At 41.2% G+C, this 17784-nt stretch overlaps 1 protein-coding gene across 1 annotated transcript in view; it reads left to right on the forward strand.

Annotated features, from left to right (window-relative positions):
- LOC121368500 (transcription elongation factor SPT6-like) overlaps positions 1 to 17784 on the forward strand; it is a 54306-nt gene that overhangs the window by 22111 nt on the left and 14411 nt on the right. The window contains exons 16-28 of the mRNA XM_041493237.1: positions 266 to 416; positions 1811 to 1906; positions 4696 to 4794; positions 5563 to 5706; positions 6191 to 6321; positions 6638 to 6755; positions 7699 to 7775; positions 9539 to 9674; positions 10112 to 10249; positions 12017 to 12184; positions 14701 to 14828; positions 15604 to 15811; positions 16266 to 16413. Coding sequence (XP_041349171.1) covers positions 266 to 416; positions 1811 to 1906; positions 4696 to 4794; positions 5563 to 5706; positions 6191 to 6321; positions 6638 to 6755; positions 7699 to 7775; positions 9539 to 9674; positions 10112 to 10249; positions 12017 to 12184; positions 14701 to 14828; positions 15604 to 15811; positions 16266 to 16413 — 1742 coding nt within the window. The remainder of the gene's footprint in view (positions 1 to 265; positions 417 to 1810; positions 1907 to 4695; positions 4795 to 5562; positions 5707 to 6190; positions 6322 to 6637; positions 6756 to 7698; positions 7776 to 9538; positions 9675 to 10111; positions 10250 to 12016; positions 12185 to 14700; positions 14829 to 15603; positions 15812 to 16265; positions 16414 to 17784) is intronic.

A 17784-nucleotide genomic window follows, 5' to 3' on the forward strand; every position in this document is an offset into this window, starting at 1 on the left:
TTCAACAAAGGCCATGGTTTTGCTATCCTGCCTGTGGGGAGCGCAAATAAAACATCCCTTGCTGCTAATCGGAAAGAGTAGCCCATGAAGTGGCGACAGCAGGTTTCCTCTCAAAATCTATGTGGTCCATAACCATATGTCTGACGCCATATAACCGTAAATAAAATGTGTTGAGTGTGTCGTTAAATAAAACATTTCTTACTTTCTTTCACATTGACAAAATCAGCAGATATAGGTTATGACCCACATTTGTTTTTCATTTCAGACAATTTTCAACCGAAGAAGATGTTCTGATGGGTGCACGTCATATGGTTGCCATGCAACTGGCACATGAGCCATTGGTCTGTCAGAGTGTGCGAACAACATATTTTGAAAGAGCAAAGCTGAGGGTTTCACCAACGAAGAAAGGCATAAAGGTATGCCTGTTGTTGATTTATTAAATCATGGAACGTTGATTTATTTGCCCAGACCATGACAGAACCCTCACCCCCGAAACGATCTTGTTCAAGAACACAACAGTCAGCATAGCGTTCATTTCTCCTAGCGTTCATCACCACGTTGTAAAGAAAATCTGGATTCATCCGAAAGAAGAAAGGTATTCCAGCGTCGCCATATCCAACGATTGTGTACATGTGCCCAATTAAGACCATTTAGACGATGACGGTGCGTTAAAACGCATCCGACGTAAGGACGTTGTGCATGTAAACCGTTCTCCTGCAGACGATTACGAACAGTTTGCCCACTGATTTGGTTATTATAAAGCCCAGGTGTGTTAGTAGCAGTAGCAGTGGCAGTTTGAAATCGATTGTGCAAATGCGTGTTCATGATATAGCGGTCTTGACCACGCGTTGTAACACGCGGACGTCCACGACGTGGCAAGTTGTTGGTGCTTCCTGTCGTTCGAAATCTTACGCGAAGATTTCGTATCGCTCGACTAGAACTCCCAACATGCCTTGCAACGTCTTCTGTCGACATGCCAGCATCAAGCATGCCAATCACCTGTTCGCGTAAATTATTGGGTATTCTTGGCATACTAAAAATGCTACAATGTAAAAAAAACTTTATTTTTTTTACAAATTTTGAAGCGTTTTCGTTCACTTGACAACAATGTCAGTAAGACAAGTAAAACAAATTGACCGAATACTACACGGGACATGTCACACCATGCATGCACGTGCAAATTGAATTTCACGTTGTCGACGATTAACAGAGCAAAAATAATCGATAAAATTCATGAATCCTGATAATACAGCTCAAGGCTAATACAACCTATATAATTTCGTTACACAATGAATTCTTTAACACAACAAATACTATATGTACAAATCGGAAGTTTCTTTTTTTTATTCAGTATATATGGGCTATCCTGTCTGTACAAAAGTGTGTAGAAAAAAAAAATATCCCAGTGGTAAAGCACTTGCCTGATGAGCGGTTCGTCTAGGATCAATCCCTGCCTGTGGACTATTTCTCATTCCAGACAGTGCACCGTGACTGGTTTATCAAGGACATGGTATGTGCTATCCTGTCTGTGGATTGGTGCATATAAAAGATCCCTTGCTATTAATGGTTCTCTGTCTAAGACTCAAAATAACCAAATGGTTAACATCCAGTAGCCTATGATTAATAAATTGGTGTGCTCTAGTGGTGTCGTTCAACAAAAACGAACCTTGCTGCTAATGTGGTAGTAAATTGTTCTCTGGTTGTCTTGGGATGGAGTCTGTGACAGAGTCAAGAGTTTGTGCCTGGGACAGCACTGTGATAAGAGTTGTAAGTGAGCTAGGATTTACAATGTGGTTGTTTTCTGTTGCAGGAAATTGATGAAAGCCACGGGTGCTACACCATGAAGTATATTCGCAACAAACCTGTCAAAGATCTGAAGGATGACCAGTTCCTGAAACTGCACCAGGTATAGTTTGATGCTGTTTATATCCACTGCTGGTTTTAACAGAAGAGAAAGTGATACCATATTCATTGGTTAATAACTAAAGATAGACTGGTAAACAACTTTTATCCACTGCTGGTTTCAGCAGAAGAGAGAGTATTACCATATTCATTGGTTAATAACTAAAGATAGACTGGTAAACAACTTTTATCCACTGCAGGTTTCAGCAGAAGAGAGAGTATTACCATATTCATTGGTTAATAACTAAAGATAGACTGGTAAACAACTTTTACACCATGCATTCACATATTGAATAATTAAACGTATTACGTCTTGCTTAAAAGTTTTAGGATATAAGTGCATAATCATATAAAATTACATTTTTATGGAAACTTACGTTAGTAACAAATGAAAGATTTTAATAAGTTTAAACAAAATTATTGCCTATATTTTTCTTACTCCAAATCCCTTGATTCTGACATAGTGGATAAGAACAATGACGTAGCAATGTATGTTGCTATATCATCAGCAATAGTGTATTGTTTAATTTGATAGTTTCATTTTGTTATCAGTTTCTGAAATTGGTTTCTTGATTTTCATATAATTAGAAAAATTTATACTCCTAAATGATAATCCTAAGATGGTCACCAAAGCTTCACCTTGTGTGGAGGAACTTAGAACCTTGTGATCAATGCATACTTAGCTACGTCTGTTGCACTGTGTTAATTTGTTTCCATGTGTATTTTAAGGGACGATCACAGTTATTAACATTAATATACTAAAACGCAAAAGAAACGCAGGTTCTCATTAAATTGGATATAAAATATTAAAAAAACAAAACGAAATGAAGATTTCAACATTTAATTTGGAGCTACACCAATTCGGCACACATTGGTGTTGAAAATTTTTGATTGAATTCCTTTTTGGCTATTGTTTCATGTCATAAAGTAGGGTGGGGGTCCATGTTAAAAATGTGAAAGAGACGACCTGTAGCATTGTCAAAGTCAGTATCGCGTGTGACCACCCTGGGCATTCAAACAGGCAGTGCAACGTCTCCTCATTGAGTTGACAAGCCGTTGAAAGAATGCCTGAGGGAGTGAGTTCCATTCATGGACCAATGCTGCCTCCAGCGCCTGCATATTCTGAGGTTGTCCGTGAGCCTGAAGGCGACGTCCGATTTCATCCCAGACGTGTTCGATAGGCGCCATGTCCGGTGATAAGGCTGGCCACGGCAACGTTGGGATGTTGTGCTGAGCCAGCAACGCCTGTGTTGCCCTGGCAGTGTGCGGCCTGGCATTGTCTTGCTGCAGCAAGCGCACACGTGGGTGAGCGGCAAAGAAGGGAACGACGTGATTGTTGATGACGTCATTTTGGTACACGGCGGCATTAACGCGTTGTCTGAACACATGAAGTTGTGTTCTGTGGTTGAATGAGAACCCACCCCACACCATCACACTACCCCCGCCCCATCGGTCGGCCTGCAGAACGCAGCAGTCGGAGTAACGTTCATGTCGACGTCGCCATACTTGGATTCGGCCATCAGCGTTGGAAACATTGTAACGGCTCTCATCAGTAAACAGAACTTGTTGCCACTGGCCACGTCGCCATCTTTGATGTTGTTGCGCCCACTGTTGACGTTGTTGGCGGTGCCGAGGGGTCAATATTGGTCCCACATAAGGACGGCGGTTACGGAGTCCTGCTGCCCTCAGACGGCGTCGGACGGTATCGGCGGACACTGGACCACGTGGACCACGCACCTGGTGAGCGGTGTTAGCTGCTGGCAGCATCCGATTCCTAAGGTGGGTCACCCGGATGTACCGGTATAGGGCTGCGGTTGTCACCCTCGGGCGGCCGGTGCGTGGTCGATCGTTCACAGATCCAGTGATTTGGTGACGTTGAGAAAGGCGTGCGATTGTCGAAACATGACATCCCAATTGTCTGGCTACAGCAGTACGGGTCTGTCCGGCTTGCAACATCCCGATGGCCATCCCTCGCTGGAGTTGCGTCAGTCGCGGCATTTTTAAAATGTGATTCTGTTGTCTGTCACTACTCAAATTGAATTTATGCGATTAAATCCAGGTGTGTAGGCTTTATAAGCATTTCAATGAGTGTGTTTGCACTGGATTCATGATACGGATGATCCAGCACGTGCAAACAACGTGTTTTGAGAATTCGTGACGTCACACAGGTAATGAAATTGACACGCAGGTGGGACTGCGGTGTGGGTGTGTGCCATGTCCTTTAACACAGTTGAGGTTCAATTCCACCAAAGATACTGCTTTACAAAGTGCAATTCTTTCGCATTTTCAGGACCTGCGTTTCTTTTGCGTTTTAGTATATGATATGAGCATGCAAACCATATACTAAGAAGGAGGGGTTAATACCAGCATATGATTTTAACACAAAAGCATTGATAAAAAGGTTTGACATGCTAAGCCTTTGTGTGTGTGTTGGGGGGTGGGAGGGTACTGAAAAAAAGTATGATATTATTAATTGAAAACAACTTAAAAAGACCAGGGTGTAAGATATTTGGAGATTTAAAATTTCAAGAGTTTTGGGGTTGGGTTGGGTTGTTGTTTTTTTCATGGGAGGGGGGGGGGGGGGGTTAGGGGGAGATTTGGAGAATGTGTCCAAGACAGACATGTTAGAATATTTTGGTGAACAGGAACCTATTTAAGTGGAAGCTATATTGCATCATAAGATCCGACAGACCTAAATTGAAAATCATTGTTTAATAACTGTTTGTTTAATTAGCTTTAGAAGAATGTTTCTCAGAATTGTTTGATCATATCTTTTGTTGATTGACTTTACAGGCAGAGGAGGATGGCCTGCTGACTATATCTATAACAATAGACGACGAAGGACAAGGAGTGACAACATTCTTCGAGGAAGTCCGCCAACTCTACTACAGAGTAAGTCTTTTGCTACATTCCTAAAGGCCGGTGCTTATAAAAAACATTTGAACCCTGTCGGTCCTCGAAAAAGTGTTTTACCCTTTCAGTCAACATTGTCTAAGTTTAACTCAGGACTTCATTTTTGGTTTGAGCATTGCAGAGTATTCATCCCTTTCGAGTTCTACCCAATGAGATTCTACTGTAATTTTGTAAAGTCTGGTTTAGATGGGGCAAAAACGTAGTTTTGATAGGCTGTTTGGTTGATCACCCTTGATGGATACAGATTTTACCCCCGTTCCAACTAGTGACAAATGACTGGTATATCAAAGGACATGGTGTGTACCACCTCTCTATTGTGCTGTTGCTGCTACAGCCTTTGTAGCGGTAACAGATTTTCTCTGTCTTTCTCTCAACCTTAGTGACCCATGACTGGTACATCAAAGGATGTAGTATGTACTATCCTATCTGTGAAAGTGCATTTAAAAAAATCTCCTACGTATGTGGCGGCAACAAGTTTTCTCTTGTCTTTCTCTGAACCCCATATCAAAATAAATGTGTTAAGCAGCAAATAACCATAGTTTATAAGTGTGTTGAGATTTCTTCAAACAAATATTCCTTTCCTTTCATCTACATTGAGTGTTGTAATTACCATGTGTTTGACACCTGCTTGCCATCCATTAGACCTGTTGTTAATTGAACACGCCTTTCCTAAAGAAAGTGGATGGAACACATTTTTAGGATACATATTTATGCCAAGTCATGTTTTGTTATTATTGTTTTGTTCAGGATGAATTCAGTCACTTGGTACAACAGTGGAACATTCAGCGTAGTGAAGCCCTGAAGAGAGCTTTAACGAAAATCTTGTACCCCCAGATGGAGAAAGAACTCCGATCCAAACTTCTCATGGAGGCAAAGGAGGGAATCCTCAAGGTTTGTGTCATAAATGTGTAGAGTAAAACACTGCATTAATCAGTGTTAGTATCACTCCTAAGGAGCGGGATGTAGCCTAATCGTAAAATGCTCACTTGATACGCGGTCAGTCTGGGATTGATCCCTGTCAGTGGACCCATTGGGCTATTTCTCTCTCCAGCCAATGCACCACAATTGGTATATCAAAGGCCGTGGAATGTGCTAACCTGTCTTATCGGAAGATGCATATGAAAGATTCCTTGCTACTAATGGAAAAATGTAGCAGGTTTCCTTTCTTAGACTATATGTAAAAATTACCAAATGTTTGACAGCCAATAGCCAATTATGAACAAATCCATGTGCTCTAGTGGTGTCGTTAAACAAAACAAACTTTGTTTTATCACTCCGAAATTCATAGTAAAAAGAATGATGCTTCAGTATAGGTGGTTTTCATAAAATGAACAATAATCCTGAATAGAATGTTTTGTGAATTTGTATTTTTTAGGCTTGTTGCCGCAAGTTGTACGGATGGATCAAGGTGGCGCCGTACCAGGCAGACCAGCAGCTTGAAGATGACTATGACTATGATGACGGCAATGGTATCCGTGTCCTTGGCATTGCATTCTCCATGGAAAGGTATGTCACAAAAAAATGGATATTAGGGGTGTCACGATACAAAGATGCTGACTATACGATACACGATACCCTTGCTTGTGTATCGATTCCTAATTTGACCATGTATCGATTCCTTTATTAATTCCGTATTCATTTACCAACACCAATTTGTACTGGTATGTGCTTATTGTATTATTTCCTTTAAAAAAAAAAGACAATGGACTGAATATGTGAGTGGTTATGTTAATTAAAATAAAAACAGGTTTTTCTTTCTATGATCATTTAATCGTCAGCATAATGTTAATTTTATGTGTGTGGTTGTTTTAACTCTCTGCAGGGATTGTGCATCCTTTGGTGCTCTGATTGATGGGGATGGAGATGTGACCGATTATATTAAGCTTAAAGGAATCACCAAGAAGAAAAATGCATATAATCAGATTGACAGAGAAAACAAGGTCGGATTTCTTTTTGATGACCAGGGCCCGTGCTTATAAAACTTAAATTCTAGACTTTAACATAATGCTATTTGAATGGTGTTGCTATGACGTTGAAGTCTGGACTTTATTAAAGTCTAGACTTTAAGATTGATAAGCACGGGACCAGTTGTTTTTTCTTCATCATTTAACTGAAACAATAAGATTTTAGAAATACACTTTTTTTTTTGCTTTGTTAGGGGTAAAAAGATCCCATCCTTTATGCAATTTATTTTTCTTTTGCATTACAAAATGCATTCTTGTTTATAAAGATTAAAACCATGTTTATTTTAAGAATCTGAATAAGCAACCTATCATGAATATTTAAGCTATTCTATACTGTTAAATCAACAATATGTTGTATTCTCTGACTTTTTAATTATTAAAGTGGATGTACCACATAGTGAAACAAATTTTTGTTTCATTCCCATTATTACTTAGTAGACTTTAGAAAGACAAGTTGTGTGATTTATTTGAGATCATATATGCAGGTCTAGCTGTGGCACTCGCCAAATTTGCACATTTCAGAATAAAAAATTATTGGCAAATTTTATATTAATTTGGCAAAATAATTTCATGAAATAATTGATATTTTGTGAGAAAATAACTGTGTTTCTGCAATTTTTTAAGTCTGATAGATAATTTGGCGAAAGTTTCTGCTAACCCAGAGCTAGCCCTGATATGCTTTATTACCCATCTTGGTTGACTGATATTTTGTACCATTCCTCAAGAAACGGGCCATATCAGTTTCTGTATTGCCCAATAGTATAAGTATTACTATTAATTAAAAGAAAAAACGTTCTATTTATTCTCTTTTTTTTTTTTAACTTTGCAAAAATAATAGCAGTTCTGGATTGTTAAAAAAAAAGAGTTTAAAAAAAATAAAAAAATAAAAAAATTTATTCCATGATTTGATGTTTTGTAGGAAGAAGACATAAAAAAGCTGAAGAAGTTCATAGCCAACAAGAAACCACATGTCATTGCTGTCTCGGCAGAGTCCAGGTAAGATATATATATATATATACTCTTCAAAAAAAGAAACGCAAAAGGGTACAAATGGGTTATAACTCTGATTTTATGTTTCCTACCGGTTCATGCTTTGTGAATATAAGGTCATTGCATGTCCCAAACACATTCCCACGGTTACATTCGATAAAACGCAGCTACTGTACAATAAAGTTCCAAAATGTGAATATTCGCAAAAACGCAGCCACGTGCAAACCATGTCACCACTGCACGTGCGTTGTCTGCACGTGCAACATGAACACCGACAGTATAAAAGTGCAGGGTGTTCGCTTGCCTGGCCTCTGTATCTGGCCGACAGTTGACAATCCAGGACATGCCACGTCTCAGTGAACCGCAGAGAAACAATGCCATCGGCCGACTAGATGCAGGCGAATCCAGAACGGCCGTTGCCAGGGCATTCTATGTGTCCCCAAGCACCATCTTCAGACTGTGGGACCGTTACCAGCAACATGGATCAACACGTGACCTCCCTAGATCCGGTCGACCACGGGTCACTACCCCCGGGCAGGACCGCTACATCCGGGTACGCCACCTTCGGGAACGATTGACTACTGCCACCTCCACAGCCGCAGCAATACCAGGTTTGCTCAGGATATCCGACCAGACCGTACGGAACCGCCTACGTGAGGTAGGAATTCGTGCCAGACGTCCAGTTCGAGGTGTCATCTTAACACCACAACACCGTCGACTCCAACTGCAGTGGTGCCAGATTCATCGACAATGGCCTCAACTGCGATGGAGACAGGTGTGGTTCAGTGACGAGTCCCGATTTCTGCTCCGACGTCATGATGGAAGATGTCGCGTGTATAGGCGTCGTGGTGAACGTTATGCGGCAAACTGCGTGCAGGAAGTGGACAGATTCGGCGGGGGTAGTGTCATGGTGTGGGCAGCCATCTCACACACTGGCAGAACTGACCTGGTCCACGTGCAGGGCAACCTGAATGCACAGGGCTACATTGACCAGATCCTCCGGCCACACATCGTTCCAGTTATGGCCAACGCCAACGCAGTGTTCCAACATGACAACGCCAGGCCTCACACAGCACGTCTCACAACGGCTTTCCTACAGAACAACAACATTAATGTCCTTCCTTGGCCATCGATATCACCGAATTTGAACCCAATTGAGCATCTATGGGACGAGTTGGACCGACGCCTCCGACAGCGACAACCACAGACCCTGCCCGAGCTGGCAGCAGCCTTGCAGGCCGAGTGGGCCACCATCCCCCGGGACGTCATCCGTACTCTGGTTGCTTCAATGGGCAGGTGGTGCCAGGCAGTTGTCAACACACGCGGAGGCCACACCCGGTATTGACTCCAGATGACCTTGACCTTGGTGGTGTGTCCTATCACTTACTCACAATGGACTAGAGTGAATTGTGAACAATCCTGCAACATTTGGTAATTATCGGACTCACCATTCAATAATTAAATCAATTCTCCAAATGTTACGACAATGTGGTTTTGCGTTTCTTCTTTTGAAGAGTATATATATCATAGCCTATTCGGTCAAATACAGATACTATAATTCTTAATTACAGCTAATTGGGCTTCCATTTTTGTCATTGTTTAGTGGTCAATCGGTTACAGTCCTGGACTGTCAAATACCTTATGAGTTGATGCAGTATGTTCGAAGTCTGTTAATTTATCGGCTGACTAGAAATGTGCATGTAAAAGCCTCCTTGATAATTAAACAAGTGTGCTGTGGTGTTGTTAAGGAGACATTCCTTTCTTTTCAGAACTGCGGTCATGGTGATGGATGACTTGAAGGCAATTATTGCTGAACTCGAGGAGGAGGAATCTCTTCCGCCAGTCGCAGTGGAACTCGTAGACAATGAGTTGGCCATGATTCAAGAAAACAGTAACCGGGCATTGGTAATATATGTTTTATTTATTTATTTATTTTTTTAAATATTAACCTTCTGACTACTCAATTGATTTTTGACAAAAACCATGTTGAGTGGGTACAAGCTTATAACCTTTACTCATACTTTCACTTACATTTTTTAAAAATGTATAAAATAATACATATGCGAAAAGGTTTAAATTAATAAAATTGTTAAATATTATACATATAATAAACCATGTAAGACAATTTAATTTGTTTTTATTCCATTCCTGTATTATTAAACATATATTTGTCCTATAAAAACATCTGAGCAAAACTAAATTGTAAAAAAATATAGTTTTGTCATATCATCAGTAGTAGAATATGAAGATGCATCAGCTTTTACTGGTATTACCATGTGAGTCAATTTTATAAGTAGCAAGCCCCTTGTATCTGAAGTTGAATAAGAATTCTTTTGTTAAAGGGTGAGTTTCGAGAGTATCCTCCCATCTTGCGCCATGCTGTGTCGGTGGCCCGTCGACTTCAGGATCCGCTGGTTGAGTTCGCCACCCTGTGTAACCCTGACGACGACATCTTGTGCCTGAAGTATCATCCTCAACAGGTGAGCCTTCATCAAGAATGGGAGCGGGATTTAGCTCAGTCGGTTGAGTGCTCACTTGATGTGTTTGCGTGCATTGCAGGATTGAACCACCTCGGTGGATCCATTCAGCTGATTTGTTTTTTTCTCGCTCCAACCAGTGCACCACAACTGGTCAAAAGTCATGGTATGTGCTTTCCTGTTAGTGGGAAATTGCTTATAAAAGATCCCTTTTTGCATTAGGAAAAATGGTGTGGGTTTCCTCTGATGACTACATGTCAGAATTACCAAATGTTTGACATCCAGTAGCCGATGATTAATTAATCAGTGTGCTCCAATGGTGGTGTTAAACAAAACACACAAACTTTTTCATCAAGAGTTGCTTATATGTGTTTGTCCAGTCTTCAGTGATATATTCCATTCACTATAGGTTAATATTCATCAAGACTTTACTAATATGTGTTTATCCAGAACAGGTAAGGTTCTGTCAAAATTTATAATGTATTGGCCAAATTTTCAAAGACTGTTTGTCTTACACATGTCTTACAAAGTGTGCAACTACATGCATTTACAATGTGTGCAACTACATGCATTTACAATGTGTGCAACTACATGCATTTACAATGTGTGCAACTGCATGCATTTACAATGACTCTTTATGTCTTACAATGTGTGCAACTACATGCATTTACAATGCTTAAACACCTGCTTCTAAGGAAAACCGGCTTTGTAAGTTCAGTCCTGTGTGTTTCATCCACAACAGGTGAGGCTTCATCAAGACTTAGATACCGACTCCAAACCCTGAGTGAGTGTGCTCCGCAAGGCTCAATGGGTAGGTGTAAACCACTTGCACCGACCAGTGGTCCATAACTGGTTCAACAAAGGCCATGGTTTGTGCTATCCTGCCTGTGGGAAGTGCAAATAAAAGATCCCTTGCTGCCTGTCATAAAAGAGTAGCCTATGTGGCAACAGCGGGTTTCCTCTGAAAATAGTGTCAGAATGATCATATGTTTGACGTCCAATAGCCGATGATAAGATAAAAAATCAGTGTGCTCTGGTGGCTCCGTTAAATAAAACAAACTTTACTTCTTTTTTCATCAAGACTTGTTGGTGGGAGAAGGATTTAGCTCGGTTGATATTGCTTGCCAGAGGTGCTTACATCGTAGGATTGAACCACTTTAGTAGAGCTATTCTCTGATTGATTGTTTTTTCCACTTCACAACCATTGCCCCATGACTGGTAATCAAAGGCTGTAGTATGTGCCGTCCTGTCTGCTGGAAAGTGCATATTAAAGATTGCTCGCTGCTAATGGGGAAAATGTAGTTGGTTTTCACTAAGACTTTGTGTTACAAATTACCAAATGTTTAAAGTCCAATAGCCAATGATGAATAAATCAGTGTCCTCTAGTGTTGCTGTTAAACAAAAGAACCCTTTACCTTTTAACTTTATGCATTTTATCCTCAACAAGTGATGGTTTATTAAGATAGACATTTGGCCCACCAGACAGTTTGGCTTAGGGCAGAGAACTTTTTTTTCTTCAAAATTTTTATTAGCAAGGTTTCTGCTCTCAATTGAAAATTTATTAGCAACTACTGTTTAATGTTTTTAAATTGTATAGCAATCTCTGAACTTGCAATACTGGACAGAATGTTCCCTGTAGGGTCGAGGATTAAAGTTTAGATTAATGTTAGGCTTACGTTTAGAGATGGAGTTAGAACAGTCTGATGGTGAAAAGGTCCAGGTTCAGTGATGTGCTGTAATGATTTTACAAAATGCATTTACATGTTGCAGGAGGCTCTTTCGAAAGACGAACTGCGTGAGGCACTGTACCTGGAGTTTGTGAACCGAGTTAACGAGGTCGGGGTGGAGATCAACAAGGCCTTGGTGCACACTCATCAGAGTTTCCTCGTCCAGTTCATCTGTGGACTTGGTCCCAGGAAGGGTGCCAACTTGCTCAGAGTGAGTATACTAATCCAACGGTCTTTCGTCTAAACTTGCTCAGAGTGAGTATACTAATCCACCGGTCTTTCGTCTAAACTTGCTCAGAGTGAGTATACTAATCCAACGGTCTTTCGTCTAAACTTGCTCATAGTGAGTATACTAATCCAACGGTCTTTCGTCTATTTTTGCTCAGAGTGAGTATACTAATCCAACGGTCTTTCGTCTAAACTTGCTCAGAGTGAGTATACTAATCCAATGGTCTTTCGTCTAAACTTGCTCAGAGTGAGTATACTAATCCAACGGTCTTTCGTCTAAACTTGCTCAGAGTGAGTATACTAATCCACCGGTCTTTCGTCTAAACTTGCTCAGAGTGAGTATACTAATCCAACAGTCTTTCGTCTAAATTTGGGCAGGACGTAGTCTAGTGGTAAACTGATCCCGGGAAGGGCGCAAACTTACTCAGAGTGAGTATATCAATCCAACAGTCAGTGGTCTGAATACGGGGTGGGACGTAGCCCAGTGGTAAAGTGTCTGCCTGAAGCACGGTCCCAGGAAGGGAGCCAGCTTACTAATCCAGCGGTCTTTGGTCCGAATATGGGGCGGGACGTAGCCCAGTGGTAAAGTGTCTGCCTGAAGCACAGTCCCAGGAAGGGAGCCAGCTTACTAATCCAATGGTCTTTGGTCCGAATATGGGGTGGGACGTAGCCCAGTGGTAAAGTGTCTGCCTGAAGCACGGTCCCAGGAAGGGAGCCAGCTTACTAATCCAACGGTCTTTGGTCCGAATATGGGGCGGGACGTAGCCCAGTGGTAAAGTGTCTGCCTGAAGCACGGTCCCAGGAAGGGAGCCAGCTTACTAATCCAACGGTCTTTGGTCCGAATATGGGGTGGGACGTAGCCCAGTGGTAAAGTGTCTGCCTGAAGCACGGTCCCAGGAAGGGAGCCAGCTTACTAATCCAACGGTCTTTGGTCCGAATATGGGGCGGGACGTAGCCCAGTGGTAAAGTGTCTGCCTGAAGCACGGTCCCAGGAAGGGAGCCAGCTTACTAATCCAACGGTCTTTGGTCCGAATATGGGGCGGGACGTAGCCCAGTGGTAAAGTGTCTGCCTGAAGCACGGTCCCAGGAAGGGAGCCAGCTTACTAATCCAACGGTCTTTGGTCCGAATATGGGGCGGGACGTAGCCCAGTGGTAAAGTGTCTGCCTGAAGCACGGTCCCAGGAAGGGAGCCAGCTTACTAATCCAACGGTCTTTGGTCCGAATATGGGGCGGGACGTAGCCTAGTGGTAAAATGTCTGCCTGAAGCACGGTCCCAGGAAGGGAGCCAGCTTACTAATCCAACGGTCTTTGGTCCGAATATGGGGCGGGACGTAGCCCAGTGGTAAAGTGTCTGCCTGAAGCACGGTCCCAGGAAGGGAGTCAGCTTACTAATCCAACGGTCTTTGGTCCGAATATGGGGTGGGACGTAGCCCAGTGGTAAAGTGTCTGCCTGAAGCACGGTCCCAGGAAGGGAGCCAGCTTACTAATCCAACGGTCTTTGGTCCGAATATGGGGCGGGACGTAGCCCAGTGGTAAAGTGTCTGCCTGAAGCACGGTCCCAGGAAGGGAGTCAGCTTACTAATCCAACGGTCTTTGGTCCGAATATGGGGTGGGACGTAGCCCAGTGGTAAAGTGTCTGCCTGAAGCACGGTCCCAGGAAGGGAGCCAGCTTACTAATCCAACGGTCTTTGGTCCGAATATGGGGCGGGACGTAGCCCAGTGGTAAAGTGTCTGCCTGAAGCACGGTCCCAGGAAGGGAGCCAGCTTACTAATCCAACGGTCTTTGGTCCGAATATGGGGCGGAACGTAGCCCAGTGGTAAAGCGTCCTCCTGATTGGCAGTAGGTCAGTTCGGGATTGATCCCTGTCATGGGCCCATTGGGCTATTTTTTGTTCCAGACAGATTCACCTTGACTGGTATATCAAAGGCTGTGGTATGTGCTACCCTGTCTGTGGGACTGCATATAAAAGATCTCTTACTACTAACGGAAAAATGTAGCAGGTTTCCTCTCTAAGACTATATGTCAAAATTACCAAATGCTTAACATCCAATAGCTGATGATTAATAAATCAGTGTGCTCTAATAGTGTCATTAAACAAAACAAACGGAATACACTGCACTACTTTAAAATTCTAGTTTATTTTTAACATTTAATATCAAATCTATGACAACAAATTGCTCCCTTTGTTAGCATACAATGTATGATGGGTGTTTTTTTACACAGTAGAAAAACATTGAATAATGAACACTTTATTATAAATTTCAGTATTTAGCTTTTCCAATGCTTCTAAAAATGTTTCAGATTCTAGCAAAGAACCATGTTGAAAAAATATCTATCTATTATCTTATGAAGCTTATAAATCTGAAGCCATCTACGTATTTTATTTTATTATGAATGCTGTTGTTTAAAATGCTTGAGCATATGTGACACTGTTTTTAGAAGGTTTTTATTTTTTTATTTTTTTACCTATTTCATACGATTTCTTTTCTTATCTGTAGATTTTGAAACAGAACAACACTCGACTGGAGAACAGATTGCAGCTTGTGTCTCTTTGTCACATGGGACCGAAAGTGTTCATTAACTGTGCTGGCTTTATTAAGATAGACACCAACAGTTTGGGAGACAGGTAATTTAATTGTACAACTTCAGCAGCGATTTCCAACAATCCTTGACCTCATCTACAACCAAACCACCAGACTTAATTTTGAAAATTTAATTTTTTTTTTAAAGTGGATGATTTTAAGATAAAGACATTCCTTTTAATTTTGTAAAGTTTTTCATGGAGATAAAATGTGAATAAAAATATCTCTTTGTGTATATAATGCCTTTAGAATAGTAAAAGGAATAACAAAAAGAGTAAGCTTTGTACTTTTCTAAAAACATTAATAATGATGAACTGCCTCTTGGAAAATGCTAATTTTAATGATCATTCTAGTTGTCTCACTTTATATTAAAAATAGTATGCGATGTACCCATGTATAATTGTTGATAATTGTGAACAACCAGTTAGAAAAAAAAACCTTAGAAAATTACAAGTTTTAATGTTCATTGTGTTTATTACACTTAATACCCTGCAGCACTTAGGACAGGACTTAGCCCAGTGGTCATGTGCCTGCTTGATGCGTGATCAGTCTGGGATCAATGCCTGTCTGTGGGCCCATTGGGCTATTTCTCATTCCAGCCAGTGCACCACAACTGGTATATCAAAGGCAGTGGTAGGTGCTATTCTGTCTGTGGGTTGGTGCATATAAAAGATCCATTGCTACTAATGGAAATATGTAAGGGGTTTTCTCTCTAAGATGATATGTCAAAATTACCAAATGTTTGACATCCAGTATATGATAAACCAATGTGCTCTTTGTGTACTAGTGTTGTCATTAAACAAAACAAACTTTTTGCAGCACTGAGAACTATGTGGACGTGCTCGATGGTTCCCGGGTTCACCCCGAGGCGTACGAGTGGGCGAGGAAGATGGCCGTTGACGCGCTGGAGTACGACGACTCAGCCGAAGACGCCAACCCAGCCGGAGCGCTGGAAGAAATCCTCGAAAGTCCCGAACGACTCCGAGATCTCGACCTCGACGCATTTGCTGAGGAATTGGAGAGACAGGTGGGACCAGCTGGGAGTTTTAGTGTTGATTGGTAGTAAATGATATATAGACACAAGCTTATTCAACAAGTTAAGCAAGTAATATAACTCTTCAAACCAAAATTCATCAAATTGATAATTGTTTGTGGGGCAGGATGTAGCCCAGTGGTAAAGCGCTCCACAACTGGTGTTACAAAGATCGTAGTTTGTACTATGTCTGTGGGATGATGCATATAAAAGATCCCTTGCTGCTGATCGGAAAGAGTAGTCCATAGTGTAGTGGCTGCAGGTTTCCTCTCTCATTATCTTTGTGGTTCTTAACCATGTTATGCCCAATGCCATATAAGCATATTTAAAATGTCTTTGAGTGTGTTGTTAAATAAAACATTCCTACATTCTTGATAATACAGGTTTTTTGTCCATTTTTTGTTGAGCTGAAACAGAATACCATATTACACTGTTTTGAATGTTTCAGGGCTATGGTGACAAACACATCACTCTGTATGACATCAGGGCTGAGCTGAATCAACGCTACAAAGACTTGAGAACTCCATACCGCCCGCCAACCAATGAGGAGATTTTCAACATGATCACCAAGGAGACACCAGAGACATTCTTTGTTGGTAGGTGATTGCCTGGACGTATTTAGATGAATATTCAGAATTAAAAAAAAAAAATATTGTAGAAATCTGTGTTAGGTTTTGCAGTATTGTTGAAAATTTCCCAAGATTTCAAATATTTAAAAGAAATGGGAAGATCCTTTCATTGGTGAATCATTAACTATTGTTTAAAAAACTATGATGACCAAATTCTATCAAGTGTCAGTTGACATAAACACTGGGTGAGGCACAGATTCAAGAATTTTTTTTTTTTTGAATGTGTGCATTCCTGTATGTTTGAATTGGTAGATACTTGTTTTTAAACATATGCGGTAAATGTGTGGCTACATGAACAAACCTTGAAATAAGCGGCCGGTCACAGTCATTGTCCGGTACAAATTTGTAACTTGTCAGTAAAAATGTCGATTGCGCCGGTCACCATGTCCAAAGCTCGCGTTGTAGTAAAAGCCGGCTGTTTTGGAGTCGAATACACTTAATGCACCGATTAAAAAACAAATTGATTATGAATGAAAAAATACAAATGTGTACCAGTGGGATTCGAACTGGTTCGCGGGGCACTTGACAGTCCAACACGAAGTTCATCTACAGTCCGCGTACCTGTTTAGTAGGATTTTTTATAGTCTCGATTTTGCGGGAACTTACATTGTGAAAAGTGATGTCACGCATATTAGTAATTGACCTTTCGTACTTAGCGTAGGCCTATACTTCCTGTGGCGTTTTCGTTTAAAGTTTGCAATTCAAATTGCCACGTGGTTAACAATTAAAGGATGTTGAACAAAATAACTTCAGTCTTTGCTGTAAAAGAACAGACAGGTACCGATAATGACAAATCAACTGTCCCTGTCCCCAATATCTGCGGCGGGCAGCCGCCGATTAAATCGTCCCCCAAAATTCCCGAACGAATATCCCGCAGAGTAGTATCTTAAAATCTAGCACTGAACTAAAATGGTAAAAGGAGTATTTAGTTAAAACAAATGCCTCTTTGTGGCTACAGTTTGAAGAAAACATCAAAGGCGCGGTTACACTTATGACGTGCTCGCTCTGCAAAACATTTCAAAAAGAAATGCAGTATAATCATGTTTTTTCGGATGCATGGATCAAAGAGTCCACACATCTGCGTGTGTCAAATGCTAAAGATCACTCGGCAACCAAAAATATAGAATATTACCACAAACAAGACACTGATGACATTGAAAAAAATTAATGAGTCTGAGTCAGATCATCATGAATCTGAAAGTTCAACACAAAGTGATAGTGACAACAGTTTCATGGGTTTCTTAAGCCCTATCCTAACTGGCCGCGAGCGATTATTTTAGAAATCATTGACTTCCATTGCTGCATCCTAACTGTACGCATGATTTCTAAAATAATCGC

This window comes from Gigantopelta aegis, chromosome 3 (genome assembly GCF_016097555.1).
Source record: "Gigantopelta aegis isolate Gae_Host chromosome 3, Gae_host_genome, whole genome shotgun sequence".
NCBI lineage: Eukaryota > Metazoa > Mollusca > Gastropoda > Neomphalida > Peltospiridae > Gigantopelta > Gigantopelta aegis.